We start from the raw sequence: 18,421 nt of genomic DNA, 5'->3' as shown, positions 1-18,421 counted from the left end.
TATAACTTTTCTACCAATTACGAATGTAGACTTCACTGTTTTATTTGTTTTTAGTATTTTGCATTTATTTGTTTTATTTTTTAATTCTCATTTTTTTCGAATTACGAATTTAGACTTAAATTTTTTATTTTTCGTGTTTTTATTTAGTTTCGTTTTTTTATATTTTTATTTTTTTAACTAATTACGAATTCAGGCTTCACTTTTTATTTGTTATTGTATTTTCCATTTTTTTATTTTTTTATTTATGATTTTTTCCAATTACGAATTTAGGCTTCTTTTTTGTATTTTATTTTTTTTTTGTTTTTCTTTAATTATTTTTTTTAGGTATTTTTTTAATTTTATTAAATAACTTTATGGAATGCTTCTCTCAGATAAAATTAAACTGAGAATGAATCGTCAGCTTCGGAAAACTGAAAATTTAGAATTAATTATCTATACGTAGCGATATCATATTACTCGTCATGTTAAAACGTATTTTGCGGGTTATTACATACGTGAACGTACTGTTTATCCCATTCAGCTTATACGACTGTTATATCACGTCATTTTCTTTCGTATGTTTTTCGATCCGTGAACGGATGTTACGATTCGGACCCAGGTCTAAAGTCACGCAAATAAGATCCAATGCGTTTATTTACGGTCTTTCACAAGACCTTACAGTCGATGCTTAGAAGGCTGATCCCGCGATAGTTGGCGCATAAAACGAGGTCGCCTTGCTTGTGGATTAGTCAGAGCACACTTAAGTTTCAATCGGCAAGCAGGCTTGCATAGAAGTTGGCGCAAGTACCTCACAAGCCACTCGCCGCTTTATTTGAATAGTTCGGCTTAGAATATTCATAACTGTATTATTTTTGAGCCATGCTGTTGGTAGTCGAATCTCGTTGGGGCCAGAGAAAGGAACATCGATTTCGTCGTAATTGATTGAATGCTTGGGGCCTTCTCTATCTCCGTAATTCTCACTATTGCTGCCATTCAGCATAAGTTGAAATAAATAAATTAAACAAAAAGTAATTTTTTAGAAAAAAACAAAACCGACTTCAATTCGCTAATAAAAATTTAAGAGTACCGTTAATTTCTTCATGATTCAATGGTCGGATTTATATAGACAGATGTGGTGAAGCCCACTCTCTAAAGGAACGATAAGCTCTCTCTCACAAAAATTTTCTTCGAGAATGGGCTGGATTTCAAATTCACACCCAAGGTAGAATACATTAGTTCACGAAGGCTCCGTTATGCTGGAGAGTGGCCAAGTTATCATGTCGATGACCACCCTCATCGCTCGTTCATTATCTAGGGCGAGGCAAGATATTCGTTTTTCAATTACACATGCCAACAAAAATGGGGAACATTTTTGGTGCGGCATATGTTATAGCCATTTTTGATAGACTTTGATGAAAAGTATCGATATTCTGTACTCGGTACTCGTATCGTACTATCACTAGTCCTTTGTAAAAGTGCAAAAACACAGCGAGCATGACTTTACGAAAAGTTCAAAATTTTATTCCGAATATTAGAAAGATTTATTTTGTTTGGTTTCATTTTAATGGTTGACTTAACTCATTAGAAACGCAAGTAAAAAAAAAACGATTGCCCAAATCTCAGCAATAATAATAAACTGCAGTCATAGCTGATCGTCATAAAGAGATTATATTTGAAATCCTGTCTGAAATTTCGTGACCGAAATAATCAATGTCGATATACTATATGTATGTAGTTACAAAAAAAGTTGTATTTGAAAAACAAAATTATGTACAAAAAAGTGTTGAAAAAAGTTTTGAATGATACCTACTACATCGGGCGACAAAAATAAAAAAATTTGAAAACACTCGAAATAATCGACATACACACGAAGCTATGGGCTAAATATAGCAAAACTGCGTTTTTAGTTTTTCACACTGACGTCAGGATTTCTTTTCAAAATACTTTGAAATTTTAGTGATATGATTAATTCAAAAAATTATTTAAAAAATTCAGTGCAATGTAGAAAAAAAGTATGGGTACCAAATGAGAGATAAAATTCTGTAGAATTTAAAAACAAAAAATTTTTTGGTTTACAGGGACGAGTAGGTATTGAAAATGTGCTTTTAATAAATTTAATCTTTTTAAGTTAATTAACTTTGCACGACGACATTCGATGATGAGTTCGTGTGTATATTAGTCCTCAAACAATAATTTTTTCAAAAATATATATTGCAAATTTTCAAGAATTTTTAAGGACAAAATTTGTAAAGGACATTTTCCATGTCCACTCGTCCTTATGCACCAAAAAATTTATTCTGTTATAATTCTACAGAATTTTTTCTTTTATACGATACCCTTATTATTATCCTCCATTGCTCAAAATTTTTTAAATAATTTTTTGAAATAATCATATTTTTTAAATTTCAAAGTCCTCTTAAAAAAATCCTGACGTCAGAGAGAAGAACTAAGAACGCAGTTTTACTATAATTTACCTATAGTTTCGCGAATATATTAATTTTTTGGTGTGTAAAATATACTGTCGCACGGTGTTTTCATTGTAAAAGTGAGTGCCAATTAAATAAAGTCTGAAGAATTAAAAACGTTTGTAGCTACGCCTCTAGTTTGAATGCTTAGTTACTTTTTGGAGAGTGGAGAGACCTACAATTTTAGGCCACCTCCGCAAGGCAAATGCAATTATAAGAAACTTTTTCAAGACAGAAATACTCGCGGAGGTTTGTGAATGCCTGCCGAGGGGTGAAGTCAGTTAGAATTTTTTTTCTAATTTTGTTGCTCGGACCAGTGATGGAATCTAGGTCCTGCATAGTGCTATTACGCACCTCTAACAACTTACGGCCATTATTATTAAAAAATAAAATTTAGCAAACGAGTTAAAAAATGTGAGAAGTTGCCTAAAAATATTAAAAGGCTTATCAAATAAATTCAGAAGCCAATGTGAAAAGGCGTGTTAAATTTAAAAAGGGGTGTGTGTTAAAGGCATAAGTGACGCGTGCGGGAATAACTGGAAACTGTAGATGGAAACATAAATAAATTTGTATACAAACTCAAATATTTACCCAAATGTCGATCGAAAAATAGGTAACCTAAAATTAGAGTTGGTGTTTTTCGTTGCGAAATACTTCTAACTAATTAGGCTATTTGGACACATGACAGAAATTCGTCATCAGCTTTGACAATTTTGTTATCATCATACATACATATTTGCAAAGCGCTGATTTATTTTCGTGTGCCACTACAAATATGACAAATAAATACAATTTGTATTATGCTCGTATATACATACGTATATGTACATATGTTTATTCATTTAACAGCATGAAAGATGTTGTTTTTTGCCTTTGATTTCGATCAACTGGAAATATGTATATACATACCTATCTGTATTTTAGCCGTTTTTTGTTCGATTCCGCCCTTTTTATTGGCATTATTAAGTGATCCATCAGCGTGTGGCGGTAGCACTGCGTAAAAAATACATACATACAAATTTTTATAATACATACATCAATACAATACATACAAATCAGTTTAGTAGCCAGCCCATTAGAGAGGCTCATAAAATAATCTCTATGGTGTGGAATTTCACACAGGTGCTACTTGTGATACGCAAACGGGTGTATGCACTTATGTATGTACATATGTGAACGCTGATAACAATTTTTCGCGGCTAGAATATCTTTAATGTTTAAAAAATTAAAGTGAAAATCAGTGAGGCTTTCCAGTTTACTATCTTTATCAAATTTGCATTGCCGTCGCGTTTGGCGCCTAACAATATAATAGCCGGTCAATTAATATATACACTGGTGGCCCTATAATTAGAAACGATTTAATATTTCAAGTTTTGACCATCAATTTTTATTTATTATTTTTAATCTATTTTGTTAGGAAAATGTAGTGCATGCTACAACAAAAATCATGTAATTCAAAGCTTTAAACTTGGTATAAGGTTTATAATAATTCGGCGAATTTCGAAAAATATCTAACATCAAAATTTCAAACTTTTTTTTTGTTAGCGGTGTTGCTCATTTTCTCCTGTACAAAAAAATCGTTTCAACATACTTTGTGTGGAAGAAATCGCTTAACATAGTCATCGAAAAAATTCTCAAAAATCAACGAGATTTGTGAGCTAATTCAAACTTGCACAGCATTATACTAAAATTGAATGCGCTACAAAACTGCATACCCCGATTATTTCTAGAAATTCCAAATTAAAAGTTTACAATTTTGATGTCCATTTTTTTAACTTCGTCGAACTATTATAAATCTTATACGAAGTTTAAAGCTTTGAGTTATTTGGTTTTCGTTGTAGCTTCCAATATATTTTCCTAAAAACAATATGTTGAAAATAATAAATACAAATAGATGGTCAAAACTTGAAAAAGAAAATCGTTTCCACCACGGCCACCAGTGTACATATGTACACATGTATCTACATACATACGCCGGCGGAGAAATAAATAATGACGCGAGATGTTAACAACTTTTGGTTATTTTTCTTTGGTTTATTTAATGTTTATAGTTTTCTTATGAAATTAGATCTAACAAAAAGAGGTCCGAATTTCAATCTTTGTAAAAAAATTAGGAAAATTCGCCAAAGTTTCATTAAAATTTACAATTTTTAATCAGCATTAAACAATTTTTTTGACATACAGTTTTGTAGCCTATTAACTTTTAGTACGATGAAGTGCAAATTAAAGTTACAAAAAAGTCCCGTTGAATTTTAATAAACTTTTTTGCTGACGATCTCACAATTTTTCTTCCTTATAAAAAAAAATCCAAAAATCAACTTCCAACTTGCACTATATTGTACTACAATTTAATGCGCTACACATTTTTTTCTAAAGATTATTTTTTAAAAATCATCCATTTTGTTAAGCTTCAGGCCGGTTCCAATGAATAGATATATTATGGAAAAACAACTATAATTTACACATGGTAGAAGTTATAGCTTCTATTTCGGAAATTATCACAACTCCTCAGCAGACTTCTTTATCGAGTTCACTGGAACTTTATTCGTCATGCAAACTTTTGTTGCCCTTTCCACTTTTTGATTTATGCCGATTTCGTTTCTACCGAAAAATGTAACCTTCTCTTTGCCCTCTACGTACAAACACTAAGAAGAGGGCGATGAGAAGGCAACATATTTTGGAGAAACTAAATCGCCATTAGTCAACCCAACTATAATCAAGGGCAACGATTTTGTTACTGTTTAGACTTGGTCATGTGGTTGTTGATTTTTGTGTTAAGATTCTATTTTTAAAAATTTTACAAATTTTGTTGAAACTTTGTACAGAGTTTTAAATTCGGACTTAAATGGTTTTTGTTAGAGCTAAACTTTCATAAAAAAGTAATAAGTACTTAATAAAAAAACGAAAAATAGCTAAAACTTGTTAAAATATTGCTTACCTATTTATTTTGCCACCACTGTATGTACATACATATTTACAAATTGAGCGACGCGTTGCGTAAACTTTACGATCAATCGCAGCATACTTATTTACATATATCTAAGGCTTTATAGAAAGGTTCGCGCGCCTGACTCCAACTATCGCCCAAAATTTACATATATACATACGTACATATATATATACATATATAGTTCCACAAATATTTATTATTATTTTCCGTCTACCACTGCTGCGCCTCTCTCCCTCTCTCTATACTTCTTCCGCTCTACAATCTACCCGACAAACACTTTGTCTTGCACCAATTTTCTAAACCAAATTTCTCGGTGTTATTCGCTCGAAATTTTATCAGACGGGTCGCCAGGCTAGCCGTACGCCTACCACTTATTATAGTTGCTTATCGTTTGGAAAAAAAAACAACAATCATAAAATATTCGCATAGTAATAATACCATTCTTTTGTTGCTATTGACTTCACTTGCATAGTTTTTTGCTGATAACAAATCAAATAAATAGCCATTTCGGTATTAACATTGTTCTTTTTTCTTTAACGGTATTGTTAACATTATAGTTGTTGGTTGTGTATTTGTATATTTTCGTTCTTCCCAGACTCTTTCCTGACATTCTCATTCAGTCTTTTGTGTGTGTATATTTTTTTTTTGAATTTGCAAATTGGCAATTGCTTTTATTGTTTCTTATCATTTGCTGTAAGTGAACTTAACCTCGTTTAATTTTTAATTGTTCATTCCTTTATGATGCCATGTTTTTCTTGCGCATTGGCGTAAGCATGAAGATTAAAACATACATATGTATGTATACTTAAACTCCTGCATACGTACATACATATGTATGGATATTTATGTATGTTGGCCTTGAAGCTGAAATGTAGCCTAATTCCGATCAATTGCCTTGGCTATAGCCTGACAACCTTTTACAAATATTTACTTACTTATGTATGTGTCTAGATGCAAATATTATTTGTGTGGGGACTCGAATTCTTAAGGCGCATCTACATAGGAGTTGCGTTCGCTTTCGCTGACAATAGACGCACGCAAAAACTTGAGGGGCGGTCATCTTTCTGCGTTGCTTTTGCATTGGCGTTGCCCAACTGTGGTTATGTAGACACTTTCATATAAATGTATGTATTCATAGTCAGCTTTCCAAACGACGCCAACGCCAACGCAACGCCAAAGTTGTATGTGAATGGGCCTTCAGAAAGAATCGATAACACTCTTTGCTTTTTTTCTTACATTGTATCCTTCATATACCAACTATTTCTGTGTTCGTATGGAAAAGTAGCTTATGTCGAAAGGCTGGCTTTAGTATAATGCAGCAATCCCTTTATTTTTTAAACGGCAAGGAATTTTTTGATGATACCTAATAAGAATATTGACTTGCTAGTATCGGAACTATTTCTTCCACGTTTATTTGCCAAAAGTTGTTCAACGGCTTAGCGCCAGTGAGTCATTCGCAATCGTATGCTGCGAATGCCGATTTATACTAAAGCCAGCCTTTCGACATAAGCTACTTTTCCATATGAACACAGATTTGATGGAGCTTGAAGTCGGTTTAGTTTATTTGGAACTTGGAAAAAAAACAGCTGTTGTAAATAGGCCCTCAAAATCCATAATAATTCCTCTTATTATGGGAAAGAAGTGCTTATCTCGTACGATAAATATGTAACAATTTAACTCTTACGTCGTTTGTGACCTTGAATTCTTCAACAATATATGTACATATGTATGCAGTGTTAATAACTATTTTTTTTTACCTTTTGCCAAATTTGGTTGTAATATAAACGTATCTAACTATGGCTTATACTTACAGTACAGTTGTTGTTTAAATTATCTCGCGAAATTACCAAAGTAGTTTTGATAGCTGAAAACGTATGCACTATCTAGGTACAGAAACTAACCTAGAAGCGCAAAATATGTATGTATATCGAACCTTAGAAAAAACGACACATCAGAGCTGTCCCCCTCGGCATCAAAGAAGGTAGAAAGGAGGCTGTAATGGAAATCTAACATTGAGGATTCAGTGAAAGTTGCCTTGCTTAGAAGTCGCCGCTATTTAAGAAGCATAGACACTGCTTAGGAGTGAGTGTTAAACGTCTATCCTAAGGGCACTTACTGAAGGTGCGCCTCCCCGATTTGTCGGAATATTTTCTAATTGCGCATTTACAAAATGATTCTGGCCCAGGGTGAAGCACTGAAAGGAGCTACTTATACTTTCAAAGCCACAGCACGATAGGAATCCACGCAGTAAAGCTAAATATCACATCCGATACTCACCGTAGTTGCCAGGAGTACGATGAAATGTAATCACCTCAATACCTTCTGCTAGGCTCTTCAACTTTCGCGAGGCTAAGATTGAATTATATTAAGTCGCACTTTATAACCAACCCTGCGGAACTTTTGGGTCCGTCTTCATAACTTCCTGATGGGTTTGCGGTGGTTCATTGATTAAGTAGTGATTGCCGTCTCTCTATGATGTTCAAATGTATCTCCAACTGAGACGACCATCTAACCTACATATACATATATGTATAGTTGCTTTCGTGTCTTGAGTCGTAAAAGTTTTCAAGTTTGCTCCCTCAATACTCGTCATCGTTATATAAAACCAAGATACGATTAAATCGCCTAAGTCGGCCACAACTAAATTTGATTATTCTACATAATTGTGATTGCCACGTAAGAAGTCTTCAAAACGTTTGCTTCTTTCGATTATCTATGTGGTGGAACCATACTTTTGCCTGAACAGAGCGTTGAAGATCACAGAGGTGAAGAGATGCTGCTACGACTAGAGCCTGGAAGAATGGTTTGTTTGAGATTCAAATTCATTTTTTTTTTTTGAATTCGGGCAGCCCACCAATTGTTTGCCTTGCATATCCATTAGGCAGTCCCAGTATCAGACTTAGACTTTCATCGAATCTGGGCTGGAACTGCCTTGGCATCCAGCCAGTGGGTTCAATTTCCCAGCTGCCATTCATAATTTCATTTAAGATTATTCTACCTAAGTCGTTGTTTACAAGAGGATAGTGGTAAACCCGCTCTATGCGCAGTATTAACTTACTGTAAGTCGATTCCCATCTTTGCTAGCCTATTTGTTGCGCAGTCTCCCGCGATATTCCAATGCATGGAACGCAAGCAATGTTTGTCGGAGCCATAGCGGCTAGCTCATTTCATTGCAGCAATCTGATTCCAACGAGACAGTCAGAACGGCAATGTTCAGAAATTTCGGAGATTCCTTTATTTTCTTTGGGATCACATCGTCGAGGTATAATCTGCTTTTGAATAACTATATAGTAGTTTTCTGAGGTATGAGGAAAGGGTATGAGACAACCATTGGATTTGGGAAACTGTTCTCACAACATGGATAGAACTACTAAACGTTTGGGTGCATTCCATAACGTCAAAATACAAAGCATCAGTCTATTTTATTTCTAAATCTCAGTAGATTGTAATGCCCAATGTGCGCAACCGCGGTTAGATGTTAGTTTTCAACTAGGACTTTTTCTGCTAGTGCCGTGTTAAAATAAAAGAGACTGATGCTTTGTATTTTGACGTTTTTGAATGCACCCTTTGTCATTGAAATGTTTGTCTGTGTATGTTGTTGTATTTACGCTAGGAAAAGGGACCAGATAATGATTATAGGCGAAGTAGAATTATGACTACAGCTAATTTATTAGCATTTCTAAAAGCAAAAACACGGCCAATTGCATTAATTCATAAATTTACATATTTCACTATGGAATTTTCTTTTTTCCTAGCAAAATATTTGCTCACAGTTCGCCCAATGCTAACATTTATATGCAAGTTTGTAGACTCATAGACATACCTTATAAAAAATTGTGCCTTCAACATTCAATTTAAGCGGTAAATCCATTGTTTTTATTAGTTTGTAACTAAAAAGTCTAAGCTGTTTACGTATTTACTATATACATATGTATGTATGTCTGTACATTGGGGTGGTAAAAAAAAAGTGAAGTCGTAGTTTTAGCATTGAGAACACTAAAATTATGGCCTTACTCCCCCTCCCCCCCTCGCATACATTTTTGGACCAACCTAATGCATATATGTACTATTTGTATGCGTTAAATACAGTGCAACAATTAATTTGCATACATACATATGCAGTTTTGTATGCAAAACTTGTATTCGACAATAAATATTATGACAAGTGAACTCTGTCTAATCGATAATGCAGCTAAGTCAGTTTTGTCTAACACTTTTGTTTATTAGCGACTTGTTTTCAAGTGAATCAAGATTATCGGTCAGAAAAAAAATTTGACACATGTGTTACTTGTCGTCATAATGTTGTTTTCTCACAATAGCAACAAAAATTTGTTTAATACTTAATACGTATTTTTATTGAAATTTGCTGGAAATATTTATACCTCGTTTGAAAAGTGAATTAAAAATTAGAAACTTTCCTTAGCTTATCATAAAATAGTAAATAACAGTTTGAAGTATTTTGTTGCTGAGTGCAATTTTCGTTTTCAAGTGTTTTTGTGATCAAATGAAGGTCGGGAACTGTGGTTTTTTTTTTACCCAACCAGTGTTACTAAATACATGCATTACATATATACATAACCTGTTCATATTTTAAATGTAGTATTTGCCACATAATTTTGGTTGTATATCTGCTGATTCTGATTGGAAAACTACCAGTGTGCTAAGCTTCTCCGTTACTCCATTTAGACCTTAATTCTTCAAGGCGCGCTAATCAAAAGCGTTGAACTGAGTATTGACGCCCCCCTTGTTGAGTCTTGTTAAGTTAAAGGCAGAACGGACCGGTTTATGTTAGAACATTCAATTACCAGTATTGATGATGAAATTTTGTAGTTAAAAACAACATTTACCAATGTTGCTCGCAAACAGCTGTAAATTTTAACACAGATTGTCGTTTTGATTATGACTTTATTATTAAATAATGCATGAATATTTATCACGCTGGGAAAATGTCATAATTCACGCGTAATTACCCCAATCTGCACTTTGTATATAATTGCGTGAATAAATACACATTAATATCGAATAAACATCCAAGTTTAAGGAACTTCGTTCAACAGCAATTAAATATAAACCCCAACAAAATTTAAGTAAATAAGTTGACAGATATTGTGTACCAAAAATATTCGCACGCTTAATTTAACAAAAAAAAAGAAAATTACAAAACGTGAACAACTCAAGTCAAATATGTACGGCTGTGGAGGCGGAGGCGTGTACCCGAGTTAAAAAAAAATATAATACTTAAGAAACAAAAGTTGATATTCGATTCGCTTCAAATTGTTTTTATGGGTTCTATACATGAAATAAGCTAACACGTGTTCGAGGAATTTTTTTTTTATATATATTTTTTCTTCGTAGATATGATCTGTCGAAGTGGTTATCCTAGCTAGCTAGCTTAGCTTTTAACAGTTGAACTTTTTGAAGTTGATTTGCATAGGAAAACCAGTAAATTAGGGACTTAAAATTATATTTTCGTAATCATTGTTTAATTCTCTATAAAAACGTGGTTAAAAAAATGAGTGTTTTGACGAGATGGTTTATTTTGTGAGAATCAACAATTTTTTGTAATTTGTTTTCGAAAACTTATGTTGAGATATATTTAGTAAGGTGTTAAACATCGGGTTTTTGCAAAAAGTAAAATTTTATTGCGGATTCCAAAAAAATTTTTCTGTAAGGCGAAAAACCCCTAGAAATGAGCGTGGCAATTGCGGGATTAAAGTTAGCAAAATGCAGATTTTATTACGGATCTCGGCAGCATAACGCTTCGTTAACAATATTTGTTCCACAACTTGATGTTTTAGATTTTTTGGTGGAGGGTGTTGCGAATTTTCTTCCATATAATGCAAGAACAAAACTGACTTTTATATGGAAGAAAATGCGCAACACCCTCCACAAAAAAATCTAAAAAATCAATTTTAATTTTTAGAGACTTGAAACTTGCATTTTATTCTACTAAAATTGAATGCACTGTAAAACCGCTTACTCGAAATCTTTCTGGGATATCTAATTAAAGATATCGAAATTTTTATGAAAATTTTTTTAAGTTTAATTAGTTTTTGTGAACTTTTTGCAAACTTTAAAACTTTTATTTATGTGGTATCTGATATAGATCGACACATATTTTAAATCAAAATTATTAACAATAAATAAATAAAGATAAGTTGCCAACAGCATCATTTTGAATTTTGCTGCTATTATTTTGACCGCAACTGTATCTCTTACTTTGTTTTTATGGTTTTGTCAATTATATGTTTACGTACATACGTAGTTTTGAATAAATTAAAAAGTGTTGCCATGAAAAAAACGAAATTTATCATAAGCTTATAACTAATCTGAGTATTACTTCGTTGAAATGGATCACCTTTGTTAATATATGGTCAGTAGTTGGGCTTTTAAAGAAAATCCGTTATTTCTCATTTGTCCCATTAATTTTTTGTAAATCCCGTATTTTTGGGACAAGTTATGCATTTGTCCCGTATGGCTGGTAAAAAAATCTGGCAACACTAATACTAAAATTTAACAGGCTATAAAACTGCGTACCCAAAAATTCCATAAAAATTTTGATTACAAATTTCAACATTTTAATGAAAATTTGTTGAGTTTACCTTAGCTCTGTATAAGGTTGAAAGTTCGATTTATATGTCTTTTATTTTTATAAAAAAATAACAAACAAATTTCGACTTTAAAAACCTTGCAAATATTAAAAAAAAAAATCACCATGTCCTCATTTTTGCTCCCCGCTCTATATAGAAATTTACAATTTGGTGTGTGATTTTTATTTCAATTTTGGTTTATCTTTTAAGTTATTTAAAAGAATGGTTATTATTACGATAGTCGTCATTGAGATTTCGATATACATACGAAAATTTTCATGTATCTATGAAATTTTATATTGTTTTGTTGTTCTAAAAAAAAATTTAAATATAGAACATTGAAATTGATGTCGTTTAATATGTTAGCTTACGTACCCCCTTACCTAATATTATGTGTCCCGGTTTCAAGAATGCAAAAGTTGGCAACACTCGCTTTTAGTGTCTAGTGTTTTTCTAATCATTCTCTAATCGAATATTTCTCTAACATTAGACTCTGTGTTTGCTGGGCAGATTAAAGAAATCACACAAAAGGGAGTCGCCCTGTCCTGAAACCCCGTTTGGTGGCAAACGTCTCGGGGAGGTCCTTCCCAACTCTGGCGGAGCTGGTGCTACTCCTCGACGTCATTTTATATAGCCTAAGATAACTTCTTTCCGTACTGTCGAAAGCGGCTTTGACAAATATATGGTGAGTGTCGATCCTTTTTTCGCGGGTCTTTTCCAAGAAATGGCGTATTGTGAATACCTATTCTGTGTTGGATTTGCCAGGTCTAAAGCCACCCAATCAGTTAGCTAACGGTGGGCTTCAGTCCTTCACACAATACACACGATAAGACCTTGTAGCCTTTGCTTAGAAGGCTGACCCCGCGGTAGTTGGCGCGTATGGCGGGGTCGCTTTTCTTTTGGATTGGACAGAACAAACTTATTATTTCAATTGGTAAAAGTAAAAAAGAAATCCAAAAAAGCATCACGCTTTTTTTTATTTAATAAGTTCGCCGAGCCTATTTCTCATTTGCTTACATAAATATCTGCTGACTACTGTTTGTTTGGCGATGATGTATTTATTTATACAACCTCATTATGAATAAAGATAGCAATTGATGATGTGTCAATACATATTACAGGGTGACACAATGGTATCTTGCCGAGTTTTAATTTCAACACAGCTTTCTTGTGTAATCCTTAGCACCAAGATGGTAAAAGGAATATTAGGAACAAGTTTTTGACCTAGCTCTTCCTTAACTCTTCCTTAAAAGCCCATTTTTCTTTGTTGGTATGTATTAATTCCTCCTAAAGAGTGAGAAGGTAATTTATTTTTGAACTAATTTCCATCAACCTGTATCAAGTTTGATTTGGAGTGCCATGTTGCGTTCTCTGAAAGAAGGCACAACGCCGAAACCGGTTTGTCTTCAAGTCCCACTTGGCGAGGGATGACGGAAATTTATTCCAAAATACATTAGCCTATTTTCGCTTCCGGGTGTTAAAAGATAAATTTATAAAACCTTTCTTATATTTTTCAAAGCTTTGTTCCACCCTGTACATTAAACAAGCAAAATCGAATAAATGCTGTGATATGGCGGTGTCACAAAACACGCCATATAATTTATAATTATATTCGAAAAAGGTTGGATTTTAATTTGACTTTGATATATTAGTAATATTCTCACCACCTTTACTACATACATGGAAATGGCTATTAAATACAAGTTGCATGTGATATTGGTTATATCGAATGCTATCAAATGATAGTAAAATGAACTTAAGCCCTTTGGGTGCGAGCTTCCTCGTGTGTTTGAAAAAAAAAAGAATTTCACCAATTTGTAATTAGCGTGGACTTTTTTAGAATGAGACAGCTTTAAATGACTTATGAATCACAGATAAAAATTAATGAATGTGGTGAGTAGGTAAGTACGTATGTATGTATGTACTACATATGTATGTATGCATTAGGCATGTTTCGAATGTCATATTTTCCACATTCGCGAATGCGAATGCGAATTTTAGGAATAGCAATAAAAAAGCTATAATCAACATAAGTAATCGTTTTCATTACTTAAAAATTTTGTAAATTATTAGAACATTTAACGATGGTTTAACCTATACAATGCTTTAATCTAGTAGTCAAAGTTCAAAAGGCGCATATTATATGTATTTCAAAAAAAGTAATTTTGCTGCCTTTTCTCCCATCAGGCGATTTCTTAGAGGCTCGTATATAAGGCCGGAACGCATGCTGCTAGAGTGCTCAAATCGAGAGGATTTTCACCAGTAGGACGCAGTGGATGAAGCTAAAGACAGACAGCACAAAACACCGCACTACGGACAGCGACCGGTACAGGCCTCGAGCGGCATTTACAGGGCGTCAGTTTCAAGTTACGTGGACTCCAGACCTGTGAATGCCGTTCTGGGCACACAACCACTAGCCATAGACGAGACGGAGCTTCGTCTGCCTTGGGAGACACGGACCATAATAGCCCAACTTCGCTCTGGCTACTGCAGCAGGTTGAACTCATACCTGAGCAGATTAGATGCAGATGTGTGGAGAGACACCCCACGACTCGAGTCATCTCTTCGTATGCCCGGAAAACCCAACGCAGCTAACGCCTCTGTCCCTGTGGACATACCCTATAAAGGCTTCACGCTTCTCGGATATTTCGTTAGTTGAGCTTGACGACATTGACTGAGATACTAGCCGATCTGGGCGGGGTTGTTGTAGCCGGTACAACAACAACAACTACAATTTTCACCGAGTTTAGCTGGTTCTTCTTTAAGACAGGCCTTCAATTGGGCTTTAATTTCACATTTTTTTAATGTCTCCAGATTTTAAAATTATTTCTATCAATGTTGCTTCATATACTACTTAACCGTTTAGCGCCTGAAGCTAAAAGCCGGTTATTGTCCGCACCCAGATTAGACAGACTTAGGGCCGGTTGTTAAATGTCTGATTAGCATAAATCGGAGGTAGAAGCTCCGGTTAAATACAACGACTGCTTTATCGATCACATGTTATATGCATGATGTCGAAAACGTTGATAATGATGTTTAACCGGCAAGTAGTGATAACCAGACATTGGACAACCGGCCCTTAGAGCCATTTCAACAATATTACAGTGAACTCTCTGCCAATGTACACATTCGCATTCGCAAAACATTCGTATCATTTGATGCGAATGCGAATGTGTAAAATAATACGAATCATTCGCATAACGAACGCGAATGCAAATATTCGCAACATCCCTGTTATGCATTATATGCATGTCTGCCATGCAGATGAGAAAATTTGTGTTATTTTCATTAACAAAAATATATATAATTATCACCAGCACCTGTTGATTGAGCGCTAATAAGTAAAATTACCTTTGCACCATAGGCCTAAGCTGCTAGCGTGCTATAATTATTAGTGTAATATTTTATATTGGTCTAATAAATAAGTAATAACATAAAAATAATAAGTAATAGCAATAATAATAATAATAATGCCTTATATCCAAATTTTATTTCGTCTGAAAATTATTTACAAGTACAAAAATAACTGAAAATGTTAATGCGTAAAGCATATATGTAATTTATTAAATTTGCTAATCTAAAGATTGAATTCAACAAAGGTTTTATACAAATACAATAAATATGTAAACCAACAAATTATTGTACATAGATATGTATGTACGTTTATAAATTAAATTATAAACATCTTCATTAGTACTTTGAATGCTATATTAAGATTGTGCAAGGCAAAATTATACTCTAGTTACAAGTCGGCTACCTGATCGAATAGACAAGCCCCCTCGCTTGGTTTTTCGCAAGTTGCTTTATTCGCTTTCGGTTTCGGTGATAAATCTGGTGATTTCATAATTTTCGACACATGTATTTATTTGTTGTTATTACTACAAAGTCAGTTTGAGAAAGGCTTACCGTATCAGTAAAATCGCGTTCCATAAATTCTTATTCTGTTTCGAGTATAAGTAATTTACGACGCTACACTTAAGCTTTAATGGAGCTGTTATTGTGTCTAGCCGGTAGTTAATTTTCGGGTAGAAACTCACAAAGATTGAGTAGGATCCTATTTAGGTGGGTAAGCTTCTGGGTATCAAAAATTAATCCAGCCTTTTCGTCAAGCACGGGCTAGATATTTGGGAACATTGCAGAAATTGGTATTTAATATTTAATATTTTTTATTTTTATTTTTATTAAAGACTATTAGAGCAGTTTGCCACCCTGGCAATAAGAAATTAGCAAATTAAAGTCGTTTTGCATCCAAAAACTTGTGCAAACTTATTTACATTTTCATGCCGTTATTGATGAATTGCATGCTATCATACAGAGAGTCTTTGCTGAACTCTAAACTATTCTGCAGCCTTTTGGCGGTCTTTAGCCTAACCTTAGAAATGTCTGGACACTCGCAGAGAAAGTATATAAAAGCCCCCTTCGAGCTCGCATTCTTACATATTCGTTTTGAAGTTGTGTCGTTTCTTTTTCCATGCACATGCACGGGCCAGTGTCCTGTGCAGACATCCGTTAGCTCGGTTTAAGTGAGCCGTACGTATTCCAGATCATCCAGGTAATTGTATACGATCCTGCAGGGCTCCTTCTCTGCTTGGCTTCCGAGCGCTGAATTTATTGCAGAGCCACACCACAATAGTTCATTAGCAGTCTCGTTCTAGTTTATGTCACTATACCCTGGTACCCATATTGTGATAATTTCGAATTGATCGGAAATAGTGGCCAACTCTATGCTAAAGTTCTAGAAGAATTTTCACCTCCGTTTCCGCGGGCTTAAATGCTTCCAGCTTCAAATTGGGTTGCTCGATGAAAATCTCCGTATCCCTCCAAGTACTGTGCTCCTCCTCAAATCGAGTGACTGCGACTTGTTGGCTTTATGCGGGATTTGTGGTCAGTGCAGAGCTTTAGTGGGACATACATACATAGTCTGTAGGCAACGTTCTAACTCCAGATGAAAGTCTATTTAGGATAATACAATAATAAAGCCTCAATGTCCAGTCTCCAGTTGATTTTGGCGTACAGAACAATTCCAGTTCTGCAATCTTTACACTAAGAGAACGATTTATAGGTCAGAAATTGCACAGATTTTTTTTCTTAATTGGTAATCAGTGTTGCATTGACGAATGTACATAGAGGTTAAACGCGTGGCGTGCTCGAGGTTGCTCACTTCAAACAGTAATAATCATAAATATACATACATAAATGTATGTACATACCAAAAACTTATCTTTATTTCGCTTTCTTATCTGTGATAGATTTTAAGTGTACATAAATATCTCAATCTAAAATACCTCTAAAATAAGTCGGCAAACATACATATGTATGTACATAGTTAACCGATAAACAATCGCAACAACAACAGAATGGAGCATAAAACAATGCAAAATGAAAATAACAACAACCACAATCACAATAGCTATGGTCATGATCGGCCAGCTTCACCACAACTAACTAAGTTAATAATACCAGCGAATAGCGAAAAATCAGCGCTTGCAAAAACATATAATACACCACAAATCGTCGAAAAGGGTGCGACGACACAGAAACCTACAAAAAAGAAGAAGCGTCGGGATAAAAGTGATTTGGGCGATGATTTTGTAGCTCCCGATGGCGGTTGGGGTTGGCTGGTCACCATTGCCAGTGGCATTGCTGTGGTGAGTATGAATATTTAAATTAAATTATTATTCTTTAATTGCTTACTTTGTTTTCTCTGTGCAATTGTGCTCCTTGCAGCTGGTGACATTTGGCTTGGCACAACAATTCGGCATTATCTTTCGAGATTATATGTACAGTATTGGTATCACCAGCTCACAACTGACGACAATTATCAACACACAGATTGCCGTATCGGCGTTGACAGGTACGTTTTTTCTTCTTTTTACTTTTGTGTGGACTTTGATTTGAGAAATTGAAGGCAAACACATATTTTAAAATTAATTTCGTCCACTGAAATTTACTTGCGTTTAACTTTTGAAATTCTTTTAATAAAACTCAAAAGTACGTAGTCTAATAGCCTATTCCAGCAAATCTTAACTGCAGTTAAGAGCTCAGATAAGTACCAATTATTTTAACATGGGGTGATTGGCAAAGTTTATTTCTTACTTTTTGCTTTCATACTTTCGTTTGCTTGTACTTAATATAACCAGTTACCCCCTTCCAGTGATAAACTCGTTTTTACAATGGGCATAAACTGCAGTTAAGGCTTGGTGGAAATGCCCTATAAGACCAATTTCAAATAATATATGAAGTCGTCATCGATACCTTATAGTTGATTGCAATAAATGAAGTCAGATTTTCTGCATTTTCTTTATAAATTTATACATAGTATATACACATGTATACATACATATACATCGCTAGCTTTGAGTAAATTTTTTTGTTGTTCTTGTTGTTGTGGATTGTAATGTCCTCTGTACTGAATTTTATAAGGCTCCTTTGGTTCT

At 34.2% G+C, this 18,421-nt stretch overlaps 1 protein-coding gene across 3 annotated transcripts in view; it reads left to right on the top strand.

Moving 5' to 3' along the window:
• The window catches only part of LOC118733712, a 23,020-nt gene that overhangs the window by 1,263 nt on the left and 3,336 nt on the right, over positions 1 to 18,421 (top strand). For all 3 annotated transcript variants that reach the window (XM_036463241.1, XM_036463242.1, XM_036463240.1), the window contains exons 3-4: positions 17,234 to 17,632; positions 17,712 to 17,838. In XM_036463241.1, coding sequence (XP_036319134.1) covers positions 17,342 to 17,632; positions 17,712 to 17,838 — 418 coding nt within the window. In that variant the 5' untranslated portion in view covers positions 17,234 to 17,341. The remainder of the gene's footprint in view (positions 1 to 17,233; positions 17,633 to 17,711; positions 17,839 to 18,421) is intronic.

This window comes from Rhagoletis pomonella, unplaced genomic scaffold (genome assembly GCF_013731165.1).
Source record: "Rhagoletis pomonella isolate Grant_MI unplaced genomic scaffold, Rhpom_1.0 Rhpom_scaffold_00002, whole genome shotgun sequence".
In the NCBI taxonomy this organism is placed as follows: domain Eukaryota; kingdom Metazoa; phylum Arthropoda; class Insecta; order Diptera; family Tephritidae; genus Rhagoletis; species Rhagoletis pomonella.
The sequence above is the reverse complement of the archived record's forward strand: the minus strand, read 5'-3'. Positions and strand labels throughout refer to the sequence as shown.